At 42.7% G+C, this 26,978-nt stretch overlaps 1 protein-coding gene across 1 annotated transcript in view; it reads right to left on the reverse strand.

The window, feature by feature from the left end:
* Window positions 1-226: 226 nt before the first annotated feature.
* Window positions 227-26,978, reverse strand: part of ube2wb (ubiquitin conjugating enzyme E2 Wb) — a 107,904-nt gene continuing 81,152 nt past the window's right edge. The window contains exons 5-6 of the mRNA XM_068032050.1: window positions 18,083-18,158; window positions 227-4,895 (exon numbers count right to left, since the gene is read on the reverse strand). Of these exons, the coding sequence (XP_067888151.1) occupies window positions 4,882-4,895; window positions 18,083-18,158 (90 nt within the window). The 3' untranslated portion in view covers window positions 227-4,881. The remainder of the gene's footprint in view (window positions 4,896-18,082; window positions 18,159-26,978) is intronic.

Below are 26,978 nucleotides of genomic sequence, written 5' to 3' on the forward strand. Positions count from 1 at the left end.
ATACAATATGAAGTTTTAAGAAGTCAAACATGCAATCTTTTTGCAATATTATACAAAGTGGGCTTTAACTAGTGCAAAGTCAAAACAGCGAGAGACAAGTTCCTTAAGTTGTCACATATCTTGCCAGAATTAAATTCAGCTTGGTGATGCCCAGTTACACTGTCTTTTTTTTGCATCAGTGAGCCACATGACATCAGATTCTCAACAAACAGCACAAGACAACAGGTACTGGTAAGATTTTAATGTTAACTTTTATTATTTTAAAACAACTATGTTGAATGTCATTGTCCTTGCATAAGAAATAAACCAAAATTTCTTTAGGGAACACAATTTCGATAGGATTATGAAAACTGCCCCAAAAGATTGGTGGTGAAAGTGAACAGTAACACAGTTATAAAATATACAGGTGATCAGACATTAGAGAACATGTTTACAGAAGAGATTCCCATGACTGTGCATCACATTTCTTATTTCCACTGAGTAAAAACAGCAAACATCATTTACAGGAATGACAGCATAAAAGGTGAAGATTGGAGAATAAACCCAAATCAAAGGAAAGATCCAGAAAAATGCAGGAACCAGAGAATGTAGTAATATAATTGAGGGTATTTCTGCCCTGCCTCAAATTCTCTCCTGGGGGGTATAGTTCTATGGTTCCCAATTTTGGAAGCGATTTAAAGAAAGCCCATTTCTGCCCTCAAAAGTCCACACGCAGTATCCAGCAGGAGCAACTGATTTGGGAGGGGGTGCAAGAGTTTTATTTATTCCCCTGACTCCTCAAGCACTTAATTATAAAATCTCTCCTGCAATCCTACGTGAGATCAACTACCTCAGAGATTGGGGATGGAATCTGGTAACTTCCCAGTCTGTGCAGCTCAGTTTCACACCAGGCACTGCATTTACCAACAATTACATCAGAATATTTAAGTGAAAAAACCCATTTGTAATGCATTTTCATCCTAGTGCTGGTTACAGTGACCTTTGCAGGAGATCCAAATGTACTTTGGGGAACAGTATACGGAGGTATGTTTGAGCAGCTAGTCTGCATATGAAATGTTTTTAAACTACCTGAACGCTCACATAGAACATTAAAAAGCTGCACTTTTAAAACTTTGTGGAAATAACTGTCAACAAAAAAGGTTTCAGTGGTGCAGGTGGTAGTTACCTGTCCATGTGGGAGGATTGCACTGCTCATTTGGCAATGGGAACACATTATCAAATTATTTAACGTTTGAGGGAATGTCAGCATTTTTTCTTCTCCTCTGAAGTTAATGACTCATCCTAAAATTGTGTGCATGAATAACCTTCTACTGCTTAAAAAAAGCCATTTTGAATGTACCTGGTGGGCTATTCACCATTAAAATATCATAGCTGAGCTAAATCTTGCAAAAAAAAAGTTGATGTCACACACATCTCCATTAGGATCGCAAACAGCAACAGGAATCCTCTCCCTAACCTGAAGCTGCTGACAATCCCGACTGCCACCCCAGCTTAGTCAGCATATTGAAACCTTGTGTCTTAGTGGTCTCTATGGCTCAGGACCATTGAATCATTTGGGTGGGTCAGCTGTAAAGGATTTAGCTAAACATCAGCGTAGATGAACATGTGCTTGCCAGCAGATTACTGAACACCACACACACAAATATATACACACACACATATATCAATGACGCTTTAAATGTTAAGAAATTAAAAATGTAAATATATCTATAATCCAAATAACTGAAGAACTCAAAGCAGGGAAAAACAAAATCAAGACCAAAGATTACAAGGATGTACCCAGAGATCCTCAAGTCAGGGTGACCGTATTCATTTCAAAATTGCTTATATTGTACCAATCTCTCACTTTCTACTCTTCCTTACATCTGGATAAAATCAACATTAACACAATATTGCAGCTAAAAACTAACCAGAATTTGCATAGCAAGTTTTAACGGTCAGGCTTCTGTACTAGATAAATTATTACATTCAGATTTTCACAAGCTTGTTAAGCATTGAGTAATTTAAAGACAGTGTAAACTAGTCTGGCACTTATTGAATTTAAGTAGCTCAAACATAGACCCAATTTAAAATAGTTACAGAATTTCTTAGTCGGTACCAATCTCAGCAGAAAGCAGTCCATTAAATTCTTCAATACTAGGTGAGGAAGAACTGGGTTTAATGAATAACAGATCTCTGAAGAACGACCAGGTTTCTACAATATGACATGAAAAACATTCTACATGTGACGGTCTGCTCACAGCATACCAAGAAATTCCCAGTTGAAGTTTCCACTAAAAAGTTGTGGAAAATGTGTTCAGAAGTGAAAACAAGGCTTAGAAAATCCTTTGCAGAATACTGTACTGTTATTCAGAAATAATTATTTAAGTGTTCTACTGTATAAAACTATGATTTATTTTTATTTAGCCAATTCATTACTATGTATTTTCCCCCCACAGTACAACACTCAGAAAATATGGTGTAATTAAATAGTATACAAGTTTGATCTATTGCAGTGCCAAACTAACACTGCAAACCATGAGATTATTTCCACCTCCAATGATATTAACAAATGGTAAATGCAGAATTTTGTTAAAACTTTTGCAAGTGCAAAATTTGTACAAATATAGACTACATTCAGGCTACATCAAGTCAATTAGCTGGTGGTGTACTTTTTAAAAAATGTAAACGAAGTCTAATTAAAACAAAACATTGGTCCTGCAGAGATTTCAAATTATACACTTAAGTGCTTAGGCAATGCTTTAATATTGTATTCTGGATATTAAAATTTTTTAAGTGACAGAATTTGCTGAGATAAATTTCTCCCAGAATGTTGCAGGTTGCATAGCCCATGTCCAAAGACAGTTGGGGAAATAGAATGCTTTGATGTAATTAACAGATAAGTTGTGGTTTCACACAAAATCATCAATGCTGTCTGCAAAGGGTTCTCATAGTGGTCATTTGCTGAGATGCTAAAACTGCTGTAACTTTCATCCCAGTTTTGTAAATCTGTGATGATCAAGAATCCTATTTTAAGAAAACTCACAGCCAGTAAATGGATTTGCAAGTAAATTAACCTGAAGTGTTAATCATGGGCCTTTTTAATATAGCTTTGACTATAATATGGCTAACACCAGGCAGTATATAGGCACTTCAGACTGAAGTACAGCAGTGAAAAAATAAACGGAGAGGTGGTTAGTATTTACAAATGCTGTCCAAAAATCATCATTGAGCTCAGAACTGCTGCTGGCTATGCTCTGACAAATCAATTGAACGTTGTGAATAAAAGTTGTTTGTGAATAACTCAACTCAGCCATAGGAAAGTCTATGAAAGCTGCCAATCAACAAAACAAAAATTAGAAAGGAAAGTTAAACACAGCTTTAACATCTTTATGTTAAAAATATCACAAGTATGCATATTTTAGAAGGGGGTAGCACATACTCATTATTTAACCCTGTAGTTGAATTTCTGCACCATTAAAAATAATAATGATATGACCATATTGGTCTAACTTATTTGGAGGATACTGTGAACACAAATATGGTTTCTAACTTTTCTGAATTTATTAAAAATTTACAAAAAAGGTGTTTGCCGGTGTTAACAAAAGTTAACTCGTGAATGCTAAGGCGATTCAGTACACAAAGGGTTACATTTCTTATACAGATCAACACTCCTTTGGAAAAAGTTCACCATCATCTCTGGTCGACCTCAGGTATTATCTTTGGAGGTTTTAACAGTTATGCCCTGAAATTGTTTTCCATACAGTTTTCAGCCCTAATTTTGCTATTAGGAATATATGCCATAGTGGTATAGATTATTCAAGTTCCATATTTTTACAATTACTTTCAAATTCCAACCTATGGCATTTAATTTTATTCATAAATAACGGTATAACAAAGACTAGCTCTAGGCTTTTCATAATAATGAGAAGCTAAACTATAACAGCAACATATATGTTAAACACCTTTAAGTAATATGTCAAAACATTAATTGTATCCTTCAAGATGGATTGCAATTTTTATAGCATAAAGAATTAAGACAAGGCATCATCTAGAAGTGAAATAATTTACAGGGCAATATTATGACAAAACAGCTTTTCGTTCAAAATATATTTCATATTAGAAGCTTCAAGTATAACAAAAAATGTGACATTGGAGAAACCTAAAAATTAATACAAAGCAATACATTATGGTTGTGTTCCAGTTTAAAACTGTGTCTGCTTTGGGGGAAAAGGAGCACAAGGGCCTACACTGAAGGCTAGTCAATGACCCTGACAAATACCCACGAAGAATGTATTTTTCCGTAGGCAATTTGGCTCAACTCAAGTACAATAACAATATATTTTTGTGATGAGATAAATGCTATTCAAAATTTTCTTTTGAGTTTTGGAATGCTTCATTAAATGCAATTTGTTGTCGCAGCAAAACATACAAGTTTTTATATACCCTGCCATGTGACTGCAATGCATTAAATTTAGTACAATAATAAAATTGCAAATGTCAATTAAAAATGGATCCCTTTGCTTTTATTGCACATAGATTTGTATTAAATCTCCAAGCATGCGCCAATATCCATTTATTGCACAACATAGGAGGGCTTCAAACCTTCTCACAAGGTATATCCTCACAGTAAACTAAACAAAGAGATGACTTATTGTTGAAACTACAAGAATTCTTCCTAAATGCTGCATTCATACTGTTTAATAAACCAAATAGGGTCAGTTGCAGGAACTTAACCAGCTATCAGCATGTGCCCTGATGTACACTAGTAGAAATGCAGTAAAAGGAAGTAGTCTCCAGTGCCTGCAGGCAAGTTTCTGTTAAAGTTCAAAGATTGACTGATCAAAGTGCTTTTGGACTCAGCAGTACTTTTTCCTCTAATAGGGCCAAGAATCTGAATCATCAACATGTATCATCTGTAAAACAAAAATGGACCCGAATAAGAATAGTGGCAGGACTATGGCGATATGCAATGTTCTCAGTTATTACATCACAACCATGACGTGAAGATCAGGAATACAGGAAAAATCATATGAAACTATAAATTACTTCATTTTTTTTGGAGTTCAAATAGCTGATGCAATCATCGGAAGCAGATCAAGTTACAAACTTAAATAACATTAAGGATCTATTTATAATGTACAGTCATCTATTTTTCAGATTGTAAACTTTATTCAAATCATTACAGCTTTCACACTGCTGAGTTTTGATGTGCTTTCACTGAATTTTTTCATTTTTACAATATTGCAATGAAAGCTTTGAAACAAAAATCGCTCGACAGGAATCAGTGTTAAAAGAGATTTTATTATAAAAATGTTCATTATGTTGATATTATTGAATAATTTTTAAATTGTGTAAAATGTTGTACCTTACACCATTAATATGAGCCAAGTGATGGATTATCACAAGGTTAATGATCTATCAATGCTTCACTTTGGCTTGCCCACTGCATCTAGCAGGATCATCCCAACTGAGTCTTCATAAAAGGTAATGAGATGCCCATTATATGGTTCATGCACGTTAAAAGTGCTGCTTTAAACTACCATTTAAAGCTGATCAATTTTCTCTCTGATGTTCCCATAAGCTTAACACACATGACAAGTTTGCTGTCAGAGGCAATGCTGCTGTGTAAATATTTGCTGGTGCCTTGAGATACTAAATCCTTCCACGGGAAGGGTTCGACTGGATGTTTCTAATGGAAAATGTTATTGTTGGCAAAGCTTAACGGTTCCCACTGGCAGCACTTGGCTTTAGTTTTATTGTTTTGCGTTTGGCTGTAGATGACCTAAGCCCACCAATATTGTTAGCAACTTGCAACATGAATTGACTCAATTCCACTGGAAGTGGTTCTCCAGAATAAAGCAGCATGTGTCTAGTGATTGATGCTAAATAAAGATAAAAAATGTGATGCGAAGAAAGTATTGTATGGGACACACTTAAAAACGGTTGTAAACTTTTTTGGTTTACTTTGACCCAGGAGACAGCAACGATCCAATGTGCTCCTAATTTCTTCTTGTGCTTCTATAACCAGCTGAGTAAATAGGCAGCATTGATGTTCTTGCTTGCCAATTTTCCCTTACCTGTGGAAACAGCTCCCCTGCACATCTCTCAAACTGGCTGATTTTAGGAAACTTGCAGGTGTGAATGTAAAAAGCTATTTTTTTTAAATAATCCCTATGTAGGTTCAAAAATAGATTTCTTCATGCATAATCTTAGTACAGCCCAAAACCCACACCATAACAGAAAAATGAGCAGCACTCATACAGTACGAGTTCAGTGTATAACCTTATTTGTCATTTGATCTGCACTTGTTCAGTACTATCAGCTGCTTCCATTACATGAAAGGCTAGTTAAAAGTGTCTTTTATCCATCTGTTCTGACCATATTGCAAGCGCATGTCACAGACCGAATAACAGAAGGAAGGGCAGTTCGAACCCAGAACTGGCTGAAAATTTAGTGCAATATATTTAGTTTCTTTTTCTCCACTCTAAGGTGCTGTAAGTTCTATGGTATGCATCCAGGCAGCAGACAATTCACCATTAATTGCTCCAGTGGCTATCCTTCATTCATGGTTGACAGTGGATACCAACAAGTTATTTCACTCTTAAAAGCATTATAGCAAAACTCAGTGCTCTCATCATACATCCACAAACATGCACTTTGCAGCAGGAGTCCTTTGGTATCAATCAGGCAGAGTCCCTGCTCCTTACTTTCCCCTTCCTAGCCGAGGGGTGCTGAGGCCAAATGCAAGACATCAGCTGAGATCAACAAATTCAGCAGACTGTATATAGCATCTGCAAATTTCTGGTCCTCAGGATTCAGTGCTACCCACGAGGCCATCAGGGAGCTCAAAGTAACTATGAAGGAGAAAAGTTAACCTGCATAGATCTGAAAATAAATCAAGTCTAAAAATCTGTATTAAAATAAAAATACTGCAGCTCCATTATGTTCTAAGAGATTTGTTTAAAACATTGAACTGATATATACATTGGATCCTTTAGTTAACAGGGCAGAAAACCAGCATAGTGGTTAAGCATATGCATTCATTTTACAGCAAATTGGAGAAAAGTTAACATTTATAGATGCAGAGTTAAGTTTCCTGTATGTAATCTAAATTGATGGGGAAGTTGGTCTCATGAAGATCTTCTGAATGCCCAAAACAATATTACACAATTTTTTTCCCTTTATAAACTTTGGAAATCAACCTTCACTGTGTATTCAGGTAGAAAGATACAAGAGCACACTTGGGAAAAAATAGAGAATATTAGAAGTGTGAAGTGGATCCAAGAAAGAATCCAAACTGGAGGGTCAGTGGACATAAACTATGTGAGGAATTCAACATATTCCCCATTATACAAGGTACTAAACTGAAACATGGAAATTACTGCTCATATAGAAATGCCTTCAAACGTATAACATTAAAACTTTTAAATCTTACATCACCTTGAATCATTCTCACGTTATTCCTTATTCCCTTGATGCTTTATCAGTACAATAAGAGCAAGAGGATAACTAAGGAAAGGGTAGGGTCTATCAGAGATGTACAAGGTAACTTATGTATGGACGCAGAAGATGTGGCAAGGTTCTTAATGAGTACTTTGTCTCTGTCTTCACAAAGGAGAGGGATGCTGCAGACATTGTAGTTAAAGAGGAGAGGTGTGAAATATTAGATATGCTAGGCATGAGAGGAAGTACAGACATCCTTGAAAGTGGATAAATCATCAACGCCAGATGGACTGTATCCCAGGCTGTTAAAGGAAGCCTCACTAGATACAGGCAAGGTACCAGAGGCTTGTTTAAAAAGGGTGCGAGGGATAGGCCAAATAATTATAGGCCGCTCAGTCTGACCTCGGTGGTGGGAAAATTATTAGAATCAATTCTGAGAGATTGGATTTTTTTCCCCTTAGAATAGAGGAGGCTGAGGGGTGACTTAATTAAGCTGTACAAAATTATGAGGAGCCTAGACAGAGTAGACAGGAAGGACCCATTTCCTCTAGTGGAGAGGTCAATTAATGGGGGGGCACAGACTTAAGGTAATTGGTAGAAGGATTAGACGGGACATGAGGAAAAACTTTTTCACCCAGAGGGTGGGGGGTGTCTGGAATTCACTGCCCGAATTAGGGGTGGAGGCAGAAACCCTCAACTCATTTAAAAGGTACCTGGACCTGCACCTGAAGTGCTATAACCTGCAAGGCTATGGACCAGGTGCTGGAAGGTGGGATTGGAATGGGTGGCTAGTTTTTTCAGCCAGTGCAGACACGATGGGCTGAAAGGCCTCTCTCTGTGCCATAACATTTCTATGATTCTGTGGTTCCCCTCCACTCATTCATTTGCTGTGCTGTGTTGGCTGTGCACCTTCTGTTGTGCCATCCATGAACATATTGCAGATGATTGCATTGACATCATGGCCTTAATGGAAACCTGGTTGAGGGGTGGTGACAACGTTCCCCTTAATGAAGCCTCCTGGCCTGGCTATATCTTCTACTACTTGCTCAACAAAGACGGTTCCCCTATTTTTCTTCCTTTGAGCAACATACCTGGTTCCACCTAAAGCCTGGCTACCCGACTACATCTGTCGGGTTCAGGTTGGGTCGAAATTCCGAGTCCAGCAATCGGGCTTGGGTCGGGTCGAGCTGGACACTGCTTCTGGGAAGTCACGGGATCAGGCTTACCCATGATTCCCCACAACTCCAGCTGCAGGAATAGCCTGCTACCAGAACAGATGAAGGAGATTTGTGTCAGGTGCGAAAAAAATGAAAGGGCTCGGGCTAGGTTTTAATTTTATACCCGAGCCAGGCTTTAGTTCCACCCTTCACTCAAAATTATCGTTCTCTACTGCCCACCCAAGTACAATAAAAATTTCTTCAGAGATATCTTCACTGTTTTCCTCCCTCAGCCTCTGCACTGAACTACTTCACATCCTTGGTGAATTCAACCATCATCTAAACTAATCATTCTCTCTCTCTCTCTCTCTCTCGAGTTCACTGCCCTTTTATCCTCCCTAAATCTCTCTCCCCATGTAAACTCCCCAACCCATACTTATGGCCAATCCTTTGACCTTGCCATCTCACATGGTCTTGCTCGTCCTATTGTATCAATCACAGATAAGGCCATCTCTGAGTACTTCCTTCTACTACTCTCCACCCACATCCCCCTTCCACACCCAAACTCTCTCTCCTTCTGTATCTATCCCTGGAAAAAAACTACCCCCCAATTCACTTACAACTGCACTTTCAAAATCCAACTGTCTAGCCTTTGGCCCTCTTCAGCAAAACATTTCCACAGCTATTGATTTGCTCAACTGCACCCTCACCTCCACTTAAATGCCCTACTGACCAAGAAAACCATTACTCTTTCACCCTGGCCATTCCACCAGTATGACCCTCACCTCCGCTCCCTTAAGTACAAGGGACGCAGACTTGCAGGATATGGCAGACAACTGGTTTCTCTACCCACCGCCAGATCAGGCCGGACCACATAAAGCACTATCGGTCTTGCTCTTGGCGGCAAAAACTACTCACTAGTCCAGGATGATCCTGAAATGCAAAGATAACCACCAGCTTCTTTTCTCTACTGCAAACCTTCTTAAATCCCTCTCCCATAATCTGCATCCTCACCTCCAACAATAAGTACAAACAGTTCATGGATTTCGTTGTCACTAAGATTAAGACCATCTGATCAGCGGGCTCTGCTGCGTTCCTCCCTTCCACTAGCCCACCAGGCTGTACTCCCTCTGAAGCTCCCCCTTGCACCAGCCCTGAACTCGCATCTTTCGCATGTCTCTCTATCTCCACTTGTGCCTTCTCCAAGCTCATCTTGTCCAGAGAGCCACGACTGCTCCCTGGACTCTATTCCCCCTAAACTGACCATCCAACTTCATTTCCTGGTCCTCAGGATATTGTTGATATTGTTAACTGTTCTCGCTCTTCAGGTGTGGTCCTTCTTTCCTTTAAATCTGCCGTAATTGCCCCCTCATCAAAAAAACAAACCTTGACCTTCCTGTCCTTGCAAACTATCGCCCCCATCTCCAACCTCAAAGTCCTTGAATGTGCTGTCGCCTTCCAAATCTGTGCCCATCTTTCGTGGAACTCCACGTTTGAATCCCTCCAATCAGGTTTCTGCCCCTATCACAGTAGTGAAACAGTTCTTATCAAAGTCACAATGACTTTCTATGTGACTTTGATAAGGGTAAAGTTTCCCTCCTCGTACTGTCTGCAGCCTTTGACACCGTTGACCACACCATCCTCCTCCAATAACTCTCCATCGTCATCCAGCTGGGTGGGACTGCTCTCACCTAATTCCATTCTTATCTAATTATATCCAGAGTATCACTTGCAATGGCGTCTCTTCTTGCTTCTGCACTGTTACCTCTGCTGTCTCCCCAAGAATCTATCCTTAGCTCCCTCCTATTTCTCATCAACATGCTGCTCTTCAGCAACATCATCCGAAAGCACATTGTTAGTTTTCATGTGAATGTTGATGACACCCAGCTCCACCTCACCACTACCTCTCTCTCGACTTCTCCACTGTTGCTAAGTTATCAGACCGCTTATCCAAAATCCAGTACTGGACAGGCATAAGTTTCCTTCCATGAAATATTGGAAAGACTGAAGCCATTGTTTTCTGCCTTCACTCCAAACTCCACTCCCCAGCTACCAACTCTGTTCCTCTCCCTGGAAACATGCTGAGACTAAACCAGACTGTTCGCAACCTTGGTGACCCCGAGATAAGCTTCTGACCACATATTTGCACCAACACTAAGGCCACCTACTTCCACCTCCGTAACTTTGCCCTGCCTCACCTCATCCAATGCTGAAACCCTCATTAACACCTTTGTTACCTCTAGACTTGACTATTCCAATGATGGGTGATCTCCCACATTCCACCTTCCATAAATCTGAGGTCATCCAAAACTCTGCTGCCTGTGCCTTAACTCACACCAAGTCCCATTCACATATTACCCGTGCTCACTGACCTACAATGGCTCCCGGTCAGGCAATATCTTGATTTTAAAATTCTAATGCTTGATTTCCAATCCCTCCATAGCCTTGCCCCCATCTCTGTAACTTCCTCCAACCAGACAACCCTCCGCGATATCTGCGCTCATATAAATCTGGCCTTGAGCATCCCCGATTTTAAATCACTCCACCATTGGCGGTCGTGCCTTCAGTTGTCTCGGCCCTAAGCCCTGGAATTTCCTCCCTATACCTCTCTGCCTCTATTGCGTTTTCTTCCTTTAAGACACACCTTAAAATCTACCTCTTTGACCAAGCTTTCGGTCATCTGACCAAATATCTCATGGGGCTTGGTGTGCTATTTTGATTTAATATGTTCTTGTGAAGCACCTTGGGGACTTATGATGTTAAAGCGTTACACAAATAAGTTGATATAGCTGCTGTTGAAGGACTAGGGGTAGGAGACCTGGAGGGATGAAACAGGGAGCCCAGTTTCCTTGCCTTGGTCTACTTGGTACTTCTTCAGAAAAGCATAGCTAAGATTCAGATCGCGAGAGCATGAGAGTATAGAATCTACACCATCTACAAGGCACAAGTCAGAATTGTGATGGAATATTGTCCACTTGCCTAGATAAGTGAAGCTCCAACACTCAAGAAGCTCAACACCACCCAGGACAAAGCAGCCTGCTTGCCTGGCAGTTCACCCACCACCCTAAATATTCACTCCCTTCATCACCGATGCAAAATGGCAGCAGTGTGTACCATCTACAAGATGCACTGCAGCAACTCGCCAAGGCTCCTTTGACAGCACCTTCCAAACCCAGGACCCCTACCACCTAGAAGAACAAGGGCAGCAGGCACATGGGAACACCACCACCTGCATGGTCACACACCATCCTGACTTGGTAATATATCGCTGTCCTTCACTGTTGCTGAATCAAATCCTGGAACTCCCTACCTAACACTGAGTATACCTATGGTGTAACAGTTCAAGGCGGCAGTTTACCACCTCCCTCTGAAGGGCAATTAGGAATGGATAATAAATGCCAGCCTTGCCAGCGACAACCACATCCCATGAACAAATATAAAAAAAGTGTATGCAACATTTTCCAAGTCTGCTGTTGATACTAGGATAGGAGGCAAAGCAAATAATGAGAAACAATGCAACCATATTCAAAAGCATTCAAATATGGATCAGAAGATAGCTTATCCAATTCAACGTGGATAACTGGCTAGATTTTCTGCCACCTATCCTGTTCAAACTGCCACAATGGCAGTGCAGCCCTTAGCAACAAAGAACAAAGAAAATTACAGCACAGGAACAGGCCCTTCGGCCCTCCAAGCCTGCGCCGATCCAGATCCTCTACCTAAACATGTCGCCTATTTTCTAAGGGTCTGTCCTTTCATGTATCCTGCCCATTCATGTATCTGTCTAGATACATCTTAAAAGACGCTATCGTGTTCGCATCTACCACCTCCGCTGGCAACGCGTTCCAGGCACCCACCACCCTCTGCGTAAAGAACTTTCCACGCATATCAAATCAGATTGGACTCTCCCGTACTTCTCTAGCACCTTCTCTTCCTTTGACTGCATCAAATTGATCTACTCCTCCTTTTTGTCATTTTCTACCACTCTCCCATCTCCAGTCCCAAGTTTCTCACCGAACAACCTTCCCTCAGCCTCTGCACTGAGCAATTCCTCATCCATTGTGATTTCAAGAATCATGTCTCTCCTGAATTCACTGCCACTGTGGCCTCCTTAAACCGCTCCCTCCATTAAAATCTCCAATCCATATTCATGGCCACATCCTTGATCTTCCCTCTCACGTGACCTTTCTATTTCTAATATCTTGATCACCAAGGTCACCTCTAATCACTTCGTCGTGTCCCTCACCATCCTCAATCCCCTACTCCCTTCCAATCCCACTTCTTTCTGCATCCAACCCTGGGAAATAAACTATGGCCTTTGAAGGTCCCAACTGCCGACCCTTTTTCCTTCCATTTGCCATGATACTTCAGCATCTGCTCTATCAGTTCCACTGTTGAACACTTGATCACTCTCTGCCATCCTGGTCATTACCCCTGGCATGAATCCCATATTCTCTTCAGGTCCAAGGAGCACAGATTTAGGCATACCCACTGTACAACTGGTTTAGCCATCCAGCAACAGAACTGGAGCTCAAGATGGAGAACAAAGGTAACCTGCTGCTTCTTTTCCCCCACTACCAACTATCTCCTTAAACCTCTCACCTACACCCTCCACCAAGTGTAAGGAGCTCATGGATTTCTTGGTCAATAAGATAGAAACCATCTGTTGATTTGTCTCTGCTTCTTCCCTTTGCCCACAAGCCTCCCCCCCCTTCAGTCTCCTCTCTGCCCTAGCCACAATGACACCTTTCCTTCAAATGAAGCCTCTCCACCTGCCTATATCTTCCATCACATGCTCCATCAAGACCATTGCAGTGGCAGTGTGCTGCTCATCACAAAATCATACCTTGGCCTGACCCCCTACTCTTCTGGCACTTCTGCTTTGAGGATCGCACCTTGTTCCACTCGTCTCACAATCATTCTCTATCGCCCACCCAAGTACGATAAAAATTTTCTCACCGAGATATCTTCACTGTTTTCTGCCCTCAGCCTCTGCAACGAACAATTTCTCATCCTCAGTGATTTCAACCACCATCTCAACACATCATACTCTCTCTCCTCTGTTCACTGCTGACTCACCCTCCCTAAATTTCTCTCTCCATGTAAACTCCCCAATCCAAAATCACAGCCACCCCTTGTGCTCTTGCTATCCCATTGTACCAATCACAGATGAGGTCATCTCTGATCACTTCCTTGTATCACACTCCACCCACATCCCCGTCCCATGCCATAACCCTATTTCCTTCTGTATTGGCTTCAGAAATAACTATTCCCCAAATTCACTTATGGTTTGACACTTTTAAAATCCCAACTGTCTACCTTTGGCTTTCCATTTTCCACAACACTTCTGCAGCTACTGATTTGTTCAACTGCACCCTCACCTCCAGCTTGATGCCCCAACCCCAATAAAATCATTACTTTCTCTTATCCTGGTCATTTCCCCGATATGGCCCTTACCTCCGCTGCCTGAAGTCCAAAGGATGCAGACTTGCAAATATGCAGCGGACAACTGGTTTAACCATTTACGGCCAGATCACAAAGCACTATCAGATTGTGCTCTCATCTGCTAAAACTGCTCACCATTCCAGGATCATCCAGGCAAAGATTATCCTCAGCTTCTTTTCTCAACTATAAACCGTCTTCTTAAACCTCTCTCCCATCTCCTCCACCCTCACCTCCGACATTAAATGCAAGGAGCTCTTGGATGCCTTTGTCACTAAGATCGAGACCATCCAAACAGCTGCTACTGCCGCTTCCCTACCTTCCACTAAAGTCCCCCCATGCCCTCGGCCTGAACTTGCATTTTTCTTTTCAAAGAGTGACTGTGTGGTAGATAGCGAGGGGGATAGCTGTAGGTTGCAGGAAGATATTGACGGTCTGGTCAGATGGGCAGAAAAGTGGGAAATAGAATTCAACTTGGAGAAGTGAGAGGTGATGCATTTGGGGAGGTCAAACAAGGCAAAGGAATACATTATTAATGGGAAAATACTGCGAAGTGTAGAGGAAGTGAGGGATCTTGGAGTGAATGTCTACAGATCCCTGAAGGTAGCGGGACAGGTCGATTAGGTGGTTAAGACGGCAAATGGAATCCTTTCCTTTATTAGCCGAGGTATAGAATATAAGAGCAGGGAGGTTATGCTGGAACTGTATAACTCATTGGTTAGGCCACAACTTGAGTACTGTGTGCAGTTCTGGTCACCTCATTACAGGAAGGATGTAATTGCACTAGAGAAGGTACAGAGGAGATTTACGAGGATGTTGCCAGAACTGGAAAAATGCAGCTATGAGGAAAGAGTGGATAGGTTGGGGTTGTTCTCCTTGGAACAGAGAAGGCTGAGGGGAGATCTGATTGAAATGTTCAAAATTTTGAGGGGCTTGGATAGAGTGGAGGTGAAGGGTCTATGCACCTTAGTAGAGAGGTCAGTGATGAGGGGGCATAGATTTAAAGTGATTGGTAGAAAAATTAGAGGGGAGATGAGGAGAAACTTTTTAACCCAGAGGATGGTGGGGATATGGAACTCACTGTCTGAAAGGGTAGTTGAGGCAGAAACCCTCAACTCATTCAATAGGAGTCTGGATATGCATCTCAAGTGCGGTAATCTGTCGAGCTACGGACCAAATGCTGAAAGGTGGGATTAGAATATGGATCGTTTTTCAGCCTGCAGACACAATGGAACAAGTGGCCTCTTTCTGTGCCTTAAACTTTCTTCAATGATTTCTCTAGTTTCTCTCCTATCTCCCCTCTTGCCCTCTCCAAGCTCATCTTGTCCATGAGATCCACCTCCTGCTGCCTTGACCCCATTTTCATTAAACTGCTGGCCAGCCAACTTCCAGGTCGCCATGTTAGCCAATATTGTTAATGATGCTCTCTCTTCAGGTGCTGTCCCTCTCTCCTATAAATGTGCCAACATCCCTCAAAAAAAAACCTTGACTCCATTACCCTTGCAAACTACTGCCTCATCTCTAACCTCCCTTTCCTCTCCAAAGTGTTTAGACGTGTTGGCACCTCCCAAATCTGTGCCCATCTTTCCTGGAACTCCACGTTTGAATCCCTCCAATCAGGTTTCCATTCCTGCCACAGTACTCAAACAACTCTTACCAAAGTCACAAATGATATCCTATGTGACTGTGACAAAGGTAAACATTGCCTTCTCGAGCTATCTGCAGCCTCTGACATGGTGGCACCATCCTCCAACACCTCTCCACTGTCGCCCAGCTGGGTGGGACTGCACTCGCCTGGTTCCATTCTTATCTAATCATAACCAGAGTATCACTGGCAATGGCTTCCCTTCCCACTGCTGCACTATTACCTCTGGTATCCCCCAAGGATCTATCCTTGGCCCACTCATTTTTCATCTACATGCTGCCCTTTGGCGACATAATCTGAAAGCACATTAGTTTTCACATGTATGCAGACAACACCACCGCCTCTCTTGACTCCTCCACTTTTGCTAAATTATCAAGACATCCAGTTGCGGATGGCTACAAATTTCCTCTAATTAAGTACTGGGAAGACGTCATTGTTTTTGGTCCCCACTCAGAACTCTGTTCCCTAGCTACCGATGCCATCCCTGTCCCCGGCAACTGTCTGAGGTTGAACCAGTCTGTTTACAACCTTGATGTCACATTTGACCAAGGTGAGCTATCGACCACCTATGCACACTTTTACTAAAAATGCCCATTTCCACCTCCAACATCGCAGAACTTCGCCTCTGCCTCACCTTATCTGCTGAAACCCTCATTTATGCCTTTGCTACCTCTAGACTTACACTTCTTGCTGTTCTTCCACATTCTACCCTGTCATCCAAAATTCCACCGTCCGTGTCCTTACTAGCACGGAATCCCATTCAGCTATTAACTCTAGCTCGCTAACTGCTAGGCTCCTTTTCAAGCAACACCTTGATTTTAAAATTCTCATCCATGTTTTCAAATCCCTCCATGGCTTCACCCCTCCCTAACTCTGCAATCTCCTCCAGCCCACAGCCCTTCAAGATACTCGCACTCATTTAATTCTGGCCTCTTGAGCAACCCCGATTTTAATCTCACCACCATTGATGGCCGTGATTCAGCTACCTAGGCCCTAAGCTTTGGAATTCCCTTATGCCTCTGACTCTTTACTTCTCTTTGTTCCTTTAAGATGGTCCTTAAAAGCTACCTCTTTGATCAAGCTTTTGGCCATCTTCCTTAATATCGCCTTACGTGTTTCAGTGTCTAATTTTGCTTTGTAATGCTCCTGCGAAACAGAAACATAGAAAATAGGAGCAGGAGTAGGCCATTCAGCCCTTCGAGCCTGCTCCGCCATTCATTATGATCATGGCTGATCATCCAACTCAGTAAACTGTTCCTGCTTTCCCCCCCCCACCACCCCCATATCCTTTTATCCCTTTCACCCCAAGAGCCATATCTAACTCCTTCTTGAAAACATATAATGTTTTGGCCTCAACTGCTTTCTGTGGTAGCGAATTCCACAGGCTCACCACTCTCTGGGTGAAGAAATTTCTCCTCATCTCAGTCCTGAAAGGTTTACCCCGTATCCTTAGACAATGCCCCTGGTTCTAGACTCCCTGACCATTGGGAACATCCTTCCTGCATCTACCCTGACAAATCCTGTTAGAATTTTATAGGTTTCTATGAGATCCCCTCTCACTCTTCTGAACTTCAGCTAATATAATCCTAACCGACTCAATCTCTCCTCATACGTCAGTCCCACCATCCCAGGAATCAGTCTGGTAAACCTTCGCTGCACTCCCTCTATAGCAAGAACATCCTTCCTTAGATAAGGAGACCAAAACTGCACACAATATTCCAGGTCTGGCCTCACCAAGACCATGTATAATTGCAGCAAGACATCCCTGCTCCTGTACTCGAATCCTCTTGCTATGAAGGCCAACATACCATTTGCCTTTTTTACCGCCTGTTGCATGTGCATGCTTACCTTCAGCAACTGGTGTACGAGAACACCCAAGTCTTGTTGCGTATTCCCCTCTCTCAGTTTATAGCTGTTCAGATAATAATCTGTCTTCCTGTTTTGCTACCAAAGTGGATAACCTCACATTTATCCACATTGGAAACACCGTGGGACATTTTATTACGTTAAAGGCACCACATAAAGGTAAGTTGTTGTATTTGAACACCGCATTCTGCATGGATAAATTAAACTCCTTTTGGCTCAGCAAGTCAATTTCCTTTTAGACTCAATTGGTCAGTTTTAAAAGTCAGCTTTGTAATCCAATACATGACCCAGTCCTAATGTTTAAACACTAACTCGGTGAAACTGGAAAAGTATTGTATTAATTTAGAATTTAGCATTTCAGTTTCTTCTAGTTATAAATCAAAAGCACAGCACCTCATCTAAACATGTTTAAATTTGTATCTAATATAGCGTAATACGAAGAAAAACAAATGCTTTGCAGAATAAAAACACTAAATTTAACATTAAGTTGAACCTTTATCAATTTTTCTAGATTAACACACTGAATAATGCAAGTATCTGTACCTACCATGATACCACCATTTTGTTTTCTTTGGATTTTTATTACACGTCCTTACATAAAATGAATTATCAGGAGGCCTCCTCTGTAATAAAGCAAATAAATTGAAATGATTAACACTAATGCATCAGACACTTCATTTAACATGCCAGAAAAACCCACTCCAAGGATCTGCAATCACTTTGTCATGTACATACTGCCATAATAGGACTGTGGAGCAATTTTCTACAATGGCTTTGCAGGTGTATCCAGTAGCTGCGTCATACAGATGAAGGTGGTTCCAGGTTCAATCTTCTAAGTTAGCTGATCTTAGCCAGTGTTATTTTGGTGTACCATTATTGGCCCCAGTATATGTGGGCATGCAGTGGAGGTTTGGGGGTGGGGGAGAGGCATGGGTCAGCGCTCATGTTTCAGAGACTTTGATTGCAAGTATGGATGTCAGGTCAGGATCAGGATTAGGATTAACTGTGACAACCCATGTGGTTAAATAGTCTGCTGATATAAATACCCATCACACTGATCAAACACACAAAGTGCCCCAACATAAACAGGATATGTCAGTAATACACAGCACTACAAGAGCCATCCACCCCAACAGCAGTGACGCAATTATATATTTTGGTTCAAAAGCAATTAAAAAGTGATAAGAAAACACTGGACAAAGAAAGAATCATAAAAGAGGAGATGTTTCGTGATAAAAGGAAAATCAAAGTTTGATTGAATTTCCATTGTTAAATTTGATGTGTGAAATCTCAACTTTACAAATGGTGCTTTTTTGCAAGCAAAACTGTATTAATTCAAGTTCTTGGCTTTATAAAGCTAGGTGTAAGTGATTAGGTCAACATTCTCTGTTCAAACGAAGCCCTGGGGTGGGGGTGGGTAACTATTTTTGTGAAGACACGTTGATTGAAATTTGCTTCTAGTTAACAGAGAATAAATTGTCAAAGCAGTGGATAACTTATTTTTGAGAAGGTAACTCATGTGGTTGATAAGGTAATGTTGATGGATGCTATTTATATGGACTTTGAGAAGGCATTCAATAAGGTCCCACACAAGAGACTGTTAACAAAAACAAGAATGCATGGAATTGGAGACAACCTATTGACAGGGGTAAGGAATTGGTTAAGAGGTCGGAAACAGAATAGGGATAATGGGTATGCACTCAAATTGGCAGGACATAACTGGTATAGCAAATAGTGTGAATGGGAAAAAAAACGTTGCAGTGGGACATTGATAGATTTAGTGAATGGGCAAAAGTGTGGCACATGTTGGGGGGGTGGGGGGGGGGGGGGGGGGGGGGGGGGAGTGGTGCTGAAATTGGTTTACTCCAGCAGCTTGAAACTGGCTTTTATCAAATTGGCAACCAATTTATCAGTGCCCAATATTCCTTCCAGGAAAGTTCACAGACCAATAGTTTAAATTGTTTTTGGAGACTCGTTTCTTAGTCTGTCATTTTTGCTCAGTTTAAAATTAAAAATCTTGGAAATATTTTCCAAGGTAATGAAAAATAAAAACTGGCCCGGTGGAAAAAAAAATAATCTGCCAACTCACTATGAGTGTTTCGCGCTGCTGGTGTAGACCAATTTCAACCCCATAGATTTTATGTGGGGACGTGGGAGGTCATCCACTTTGAACCCAAGAAAGATACATGCGAGTATTTTCTAAATGGTGAGAAGCTGGGAACTGGAGAGGAGCAGAGATTTAGGGGTCCAAGTACAGAAATCACTAACAGTTAGTAAACTGGTATATTAAAAAAAAAGGATAATGGAATGTTGACCTTTCTCTCAAAGGGGCTGGAATAAAAAGTGCAGGAAGTTTTGTTACAATAATATAAAGCTCTGGTTACACCCCATTTAGGGGGCTGTGTTCAGTTCTGGGCGTGCGCCTCAGGTAAGATATATTGGCCTTGGAGGGAATCTAATTGAAAGGGACCCAATTAATTGCTCTATGAAAACTGGAATAAATTGATTTACAAGAAAAGGGAATACAGCAATATGTGAAATTTTAGTTTGGTCAACATCCAGTCAATGGACAGCCATGAATAAAGGCTGAGGGGCATATGAAGCATGCATACAAATGACACTGAACATTGTAAATGCCACTGTATTAAATATTTGATAAATATTTCTAACCAATACTTAACTGCAATATGGCTTGGAGTTTATATTTTGGGGGCACTTAAAAACAACCATCAAGACTGTCAATTAAGTGTCAAAATTCTTATTGTTTTTGGTTACTCAACCAGTGGCCAGCATTAAAATAATTCAGTACCAGTGGAGTTCACAGACAGTATGTATTTCTTTTTAAAAAAGCTTTTAGATAGGGGACTGAAAAACACAAGAATTTATTGTCTATCCAAATTGTCAACTATTAGTAAACAACTGTCTTTCAAATGACACGTTAAGCTGAGGCCACGTCTCCCCTCTCAAGTGGGTGTAAATGCTCCCATGGCACTATTTCCAAGAAAAGGAGGGGAGTTCTCCCCTCCCTCTCCCATATCCCCCAGACCAAATCTTGGCACTACCCCACCTCTTTGAGCTGAAAGGAGAGCAACCCAACACCATGCAAGAACAAAAATCAGTTCCAGCCCTCAAGTAGAAATCCAATCATCAATCCGAGTGAAATAGTCACCAAATCCACCACCACCCAGCAACAAAATTCAAATCCTGCCAATTCCACCCCAGCCCCCCACCAAGCAAACCTCTGCAGAAATCAGTATGAAGGAGACACTGCATCTTCGCCCCCACCAAACAGTCATCCCTTTCTCCAAATAAAAAAATCCCTGGACCTCGCTGAACTGAAGCCAACCACATTCCCCAGTCACACAAGAAAAAAATACCCTCTGCCCTCCTCATTCCAGCAGCCCCCACTCAGAGATGGAATTAGGCTGTGACCCATGACCATTAAACCCCTTCCCATTTATCAATGTCCCTCCCCGCTGGTCTTCATTTCCTTTATACGTATGTGCATGCATAGAGTCATACCCGCTCAATGCCCATAGCCCTGTAAGTTTACTTCCAAGGTTCCAGGATTTTGACCCAGCAAACAACTGCTTTTTTCCTAATACTATAAAAGGGCAACTACATGCTCCTTAATTTAATTTTTTTTTCACAGATCTAAGTAGTTTAAGCACATAAGAAAATAAGAAATAGGAGCAGGAGTAGACCATATGGCCCCTCAAGCCTGCTCCACCATTCAATATGATCATGGCTGATCTTTTGCCTTAACTCCACTTTCTTGCCCGCTCCCCATATCCCTTGATTCTGAGACACCAAAACTCTATCTATCTCAGCCTTGAATATACTTAACAATGGAGCATTCACAGCCCTCGGGGGTAGAGAAATCCAATGAATCATAACCCTCTGAGTGAAGAAATTTCTCCTCAACTCAGGCCGAAATAATTGACCCCTTAACCTGAGTCTGTGGCCCTCTAATTTAGATTCCCCAACTAGGGGAAACCACCTCCCAGTGGCTACCCTGTCAAGACCCTTCAGAAACTTGCATATTTCAATGACATCACCTCTCATTCTTTTAAACTCCAGAGAGTATAGGCTCAATTTCCTCAGCATATCATAGGAAACCCTCTTATCCCAGGAACCAAACTAGTGAACCGTTGCATATTGTCTCCAATGGAAATATATCTTTCCTTAGAAATGGAGACCAAAACTGGGCACAGTACTCAAGGTGTGGTCTCACCAAAGCCTTATATATTTTTTTTCTTTCATGGGATGTGAGCATTGTTGGCATGCATTTGTTGCCCATCCTCAATTGCCCTTGGGGTGGTGGTGGTGGTGAGCTGCCTTCTTGAACCACTGCAATCCTTGTGGTGTAGGTACACCCACAGTACTGTTAGGAAGGGAGTTCCAGGATTTTGACCCAGCAACAGTGAGAGAATGGTGATATACTTCCAAGTCAGGATGGCGTCTGGCTTGGAGGTGAATTTGCAGGTGGTGGTGTTGCCATGTGTCAGCTGCCCCATTGTAGCAAGACTTCAGTATTCTTGAACTCCAATTCCCTTGCAATAAAGACCAACATGCCAGTTGCCTTCCTTATTGCTTGCTGTACTGCATGCTAACTTTGTGTTCCTTGTACAAGTACACCCAAGTATCTCAGAAGTTCAACATTTAAAAATTTCAGGCCTTTTAAAAAGTATTGTTTTTTTATTCTTACTAACAAAGTGAATAAACTCACACTTTCCCACATTATACTTCATCTGCCAATTTGTTGCCCACTCACCTAACCTGTCTATATTTCTTTGCAGCCTCTTTGGGTCCTCCTCACAGCTTACACATCCACCTAGCTGTTCACCGTCAGCAAATTTGGATACATTACTCTCGGTCTCTTCATTGAAGTCATCAATACAGATTGTAAATAGCTGAGGTCCCAGCACTGATCCTTCCAGCACTCCACTAATTACAGCTGGCCAACTTCAAAATGCTCCATTTATCCCTACTCGCTGCTTCCTGTCCGTTAACCAATCCTACATTTTTTTTTATATTCATTCATGGGATGTGGGCGGCGCTGGCTAGGCCAGCATTTATTGCCCATCCCAAATTGCCCTGGAGAAGGTGGTGCTGAGCTGCCTTCTTGAACCGCTGCAGTTCTTGTGAGGTAGGTACACCCACAATGCTGTTAGAAAGGGAGTTCCAGGATTTTGACCTGGCAACAGTGAAGGAACGGCGATATAGTTCCAAGTCAGGAAGCTGTGTGACTTGGACGGGAACTTGCAGGTGGTGATGTTCCCATGCATCTGCTGCTCTTGTCCTTCCAGGTGGTAGAGGTCTCGGGTTTGGTAGGTGCTGTCTAAGGAGCCTTGGTGCATTGCTGCAATGCATCTTGTAGATGGTACAGACTGCTGCCACTGGGCGTCGGTGGTGGAGGGAGTGAATGTTAGTGGATGGTGTGCCAATCAAGCGGGCTGCTTTGACTTGGATGGTGTCGAGCTTCTTGAGTGTTTGAGCTGCACCCATCCAGGCAAGTGGAGAGTATTCCATCACACTCCTGACTTGTGCCTTGTAGATGGTGGACAGGCTTTGGGGAGTCAGGAAGTGAGTTACTCGCTGCAGGATTCCTAGCCTCTGACCTGCTCTTATAGCCACGGTATTTATATGGGGTAAGTCTTCGTTCGAGTCGCTTTAAACAGGCTCCAGAAGCTGGCTGAGCGCGTCTACCCTGAGGCACAGTGTGGCTTTCGAGCAGAGAGATCCACCATTGACATGCTGTTCTCCCTTCGCCAGCTACAGGAGAAATGCCACGAACAACAGATGCCCCTCGACGTTGCTTTCATTGATCTCACCAAAGCCTTTGACCTCGTCAGCAGACGTAGTCTCTTCAGACTACTAGAAAAGATCGGATGTCCACCAAAGCTACTAAGTATCATCACCTCATTCCATGACAATATGAAAGGCACAATTCAGCATCCTGAGTGGTGTGAAACAGGTCTGTGTTCTCGCACCCACACTTTTTGGGATTTTCTTCTCCCTGCTGCTTTCACATGCGTTCAAGTCTTCCGAAGAAGGAATTTTCCTCCACACAAGATCAGGGGGCAGGTTGTTCAACCTTGCCCGTCTAAGAACGAAGTCCAAAGTACGGAAAGTCCTCATCAGGGAACTCCTCTTTGCTGACGATGCTGCTTTAACATCTCACACTGAAGAGTGCCTGCAGAGTCTCATCGACAGGTTTGCGGCTGCCTGCAATGAATTTGGCCTAACCATCAGCCTCAAGAAAACAATCATCATGGGGCAGGACGTCAGAAATGCTCCATCCATCAATATTGGCGACCACGTTCTGGAAGTGGTTCAAGAGTTCACCTACCTGGGCTCAACTATCACCAATAACCTGTCTCTAGATGCAGAAATCAACAAGCGCATGGAAAAGGCTTGCACTACTATGTCCAGACTGGCCAAGAGTGTGGGAAAATGGCGCACTGACACGGAACACAAAAGTCCGAGTGTATCAAGCCTGTGTCCTCAGTACCTTGCTCTATGGCAGTGAGGCCTGGACGACGTATGTCAGCCAAGAGCGACGTCTCAATTCATTCCATCTTCGCTGCCTCCGGAGAATACTTGGCATCAGGTGGCAGAACCATATCTCCAACACAGAAGTCCTCGAGGCAGCCAACATCCCCAGCTTATGCACCCTACTGAGTCAGCGGCGCTCGAGATGGCTTGGCCGTGTGAGCCGCATGGAAGATGGCAGGATCCCCAAAGACACATTGTACAGCGAGCTCGCCACTGGTATCAGACCCACCGGCCATCCATGTCTCTGCTTTAAAGACGTCTGCAAACGCGACATGAAGTCCTGTGACATTGATCACAAGTCGTGGGAGTCAGTTGCCAGCGTTCGCCAGAACTGGCGGGCAGCCATAAAGGCGGGGCTAAAGTGTGGCGAGTCGAAGAGACTTAGCAGTTGGCAGGAAAAAAGACAAAAGCGCAAGGGGAGAGCCAACTGTGTAACAGCCCAGACAAACAAATTTTTCTGCAGCACCTGTGGAAGAGCCTGTCACTCTAGAATTGGCCTTTATAGCCACTCCAGGCGCTGCTCCACACACCACTGACCACCTCCAGGCACTTACCCATTGTCGCTCGAGCTAAGGAGGCCAAAGAAGATTTATATGGCTACTCCAGTTCAGTTTCTGGTCAATGGTAGCCCCTAGGATGTTGATAGTGGGGGATTCAGCGATGGTAATGCCATTAAATTTCATGGGGTGATGGTTAGATTCTCTCTTGTTGGAGATGGTCATTGCCTGGCACTTGTGTGGCGCAAATGTTACTTGCCACTTATCAGCCCAAGCCTGGAAATTGTCCAGGTCTTGCTGCATTTTTACCCGGACTGCTTCAGCATGTGAGGAGTCACGAATGGTGCTGAACATTGTGCAATCATCAGCAAACATCCCCACTTCTGACCTTAGGATTGAAGGAAGGTCATTGATGAAGCAGCTGAAGATGGTTGGGCCTAGGACACTACCCTGAGGAACTCCTGCAGTGATGTCCTGGAGCTCAGATGATTGACCTCCAACATCCACAGCCATCTTTCTTTGCACTAGGTATGACTCCAACCAGCAGAGGGTTTTCCCCGATTCCCAATGACTCCAGTTTTGCTCGGGCTCCTTGATGCCATACTCGGTCAAATGCTGCCTTGATGTCAAGGGCAGTCACTCTCACCTCACCTCTTGAGCTCAGCTCTTTTGTCCATGTTTGAACCAAGGCTGTAATGAGGTCAGGAGCTGAGTGGCTCTGGCGGAACCCAAACTGAGCGTCACTGAGCAGGTTATTGCTAAGCAAGTGCTGCTTGATAGCACTGTTGATGACACCTTCCATCACTTTACTGATTATTGAGAGAAGACTGATGGGGCGGTAATTGGCCAGGTTGGACCTGTCCTGCTTTTTGTGTACAGGACATACCTGGGCAATTTTCCACATTGCCGGGTAGATGCCAGTGTTGTAGCTGTACTGGAACAGCTTGGTTAGGGGTGCGTCAAGTTCTGGAGCACAGGTCTTCAGTACTATTGCCGGAATATTGTCAGGACCCATAGTCTTTGCAATATCCAGTGCCTTCAGTCGTTTCTTGATATCATGCGGTGAATCGAATTGGCTGAAGTCTGGCATCTGTAATGCTGGGGACTTCAGGAGGAGGCAGAGATGGATCACTTCTGGCTGAAGACTGTTGCAAATGTTTCTGCCTTATCTTTCGCACTGATGTGCTGGGCTCCCCCATCATTGAGGATGGGGATATTTGTGAAGCTACCTCCTCCAGTTAGTTGTTTAATTGTCCACCACCATTCACGACTGGATGTGGCAGGACTGCAAAGCTTAGGTCTGATTCGTTGATTATGGGATACCTTAGTTCTGTCTATTGCATCCTGCTTATGCAGTTTGGCATGCAATTAGTCCTGGGTTGTAGATTCACCAGGTTGACACCTCATTTTGAGGTATGCCTGGTGCTGCTCCTGGCATGCCCTCCTGCACTCTTCGTTGAACCAGGGTTGGTCTCCTGGCTTGATGGTAATGGTAGAGTGGGGGATATGCCAGGCCATGAGGTTACAGATTGTGGTTGAGTACAATTCTGCTGCTGCTGATGGCCCACAGTGCCTCATGGATGCCCAGTTTTGCATTGCTAGATCGGTTCGAAATCTATCCCATTTAGCACAGTGATTGTGCCACACAACACGATGGATGGAATCCTCAATGTGAAGGCGGGACTTCGTCTCCACAAGGACTGTGCGGTGGTCACTCCTACCAATACAGTCATGGACAGAAGCATCAGTGACAGACAGACTGGTGAAGACAAGGTCAAGTATGTTTTTCCCTTGTGTTGGTTTCCCCACCATGCTAATATATTACCCCGCCTCCATGTGTATTAATTTTTTGAGACACACTATTGAATACCTTTTGGAAATCCAAATATACGGCATCTACTGGTTCTTCTTTATCTACCCTACTAGTTAGGTCCACAAAAAACTCTAATACATTTGTTAAACACGATTTCCCTTTCACAAAACCACACGGATTCTGTCTGATCATACAATGATTTTCCCAAGTGCATTAAGATTTCCTTAATAGATTCCAGCATTTTCCTGATGACTGATGTCAGGCTAACTGGCCTATAGTTCCCCATTTTCTCTCTTCTTCCTTTCTTGAATAGCAGTGTTACATTTACTAACTTCCAATCCGTTGAGACGGTTCTAGAACATAGGGAATTTCGGAAAATCATAACCAGTGCACCCATCATCTCTGCAGTTACCTCTTTTAAAACCCTAAGATGTAGGCCATCAGGTACAGGGGATCAGACAGCTTTTAGTCACTCAAGTTTAGCCAATACATTTTCTCTGCTGACATTAATTACCTTAAGTTCCTCACGCTTATTTGCCCCCTGGTTCCCCTCTATTTCTGGTATGAAATTTGTG

The sequence above is a fragment of the Heterodontus francisci genome, chromosome 5 (assembly GCF_036365525.1).
Source record: "Heterodontus francisci isolate sHetFra1 chromosome 5, sHetFra1.hap1, whole genome shotgun sequence".
Lineage (NCBI taxonomy): Eukaryota > Metazoa > Chordata > Chondrichthyes > Heterodontiformes > Heterodontidae > Heterodontus > Heterodontus francisci.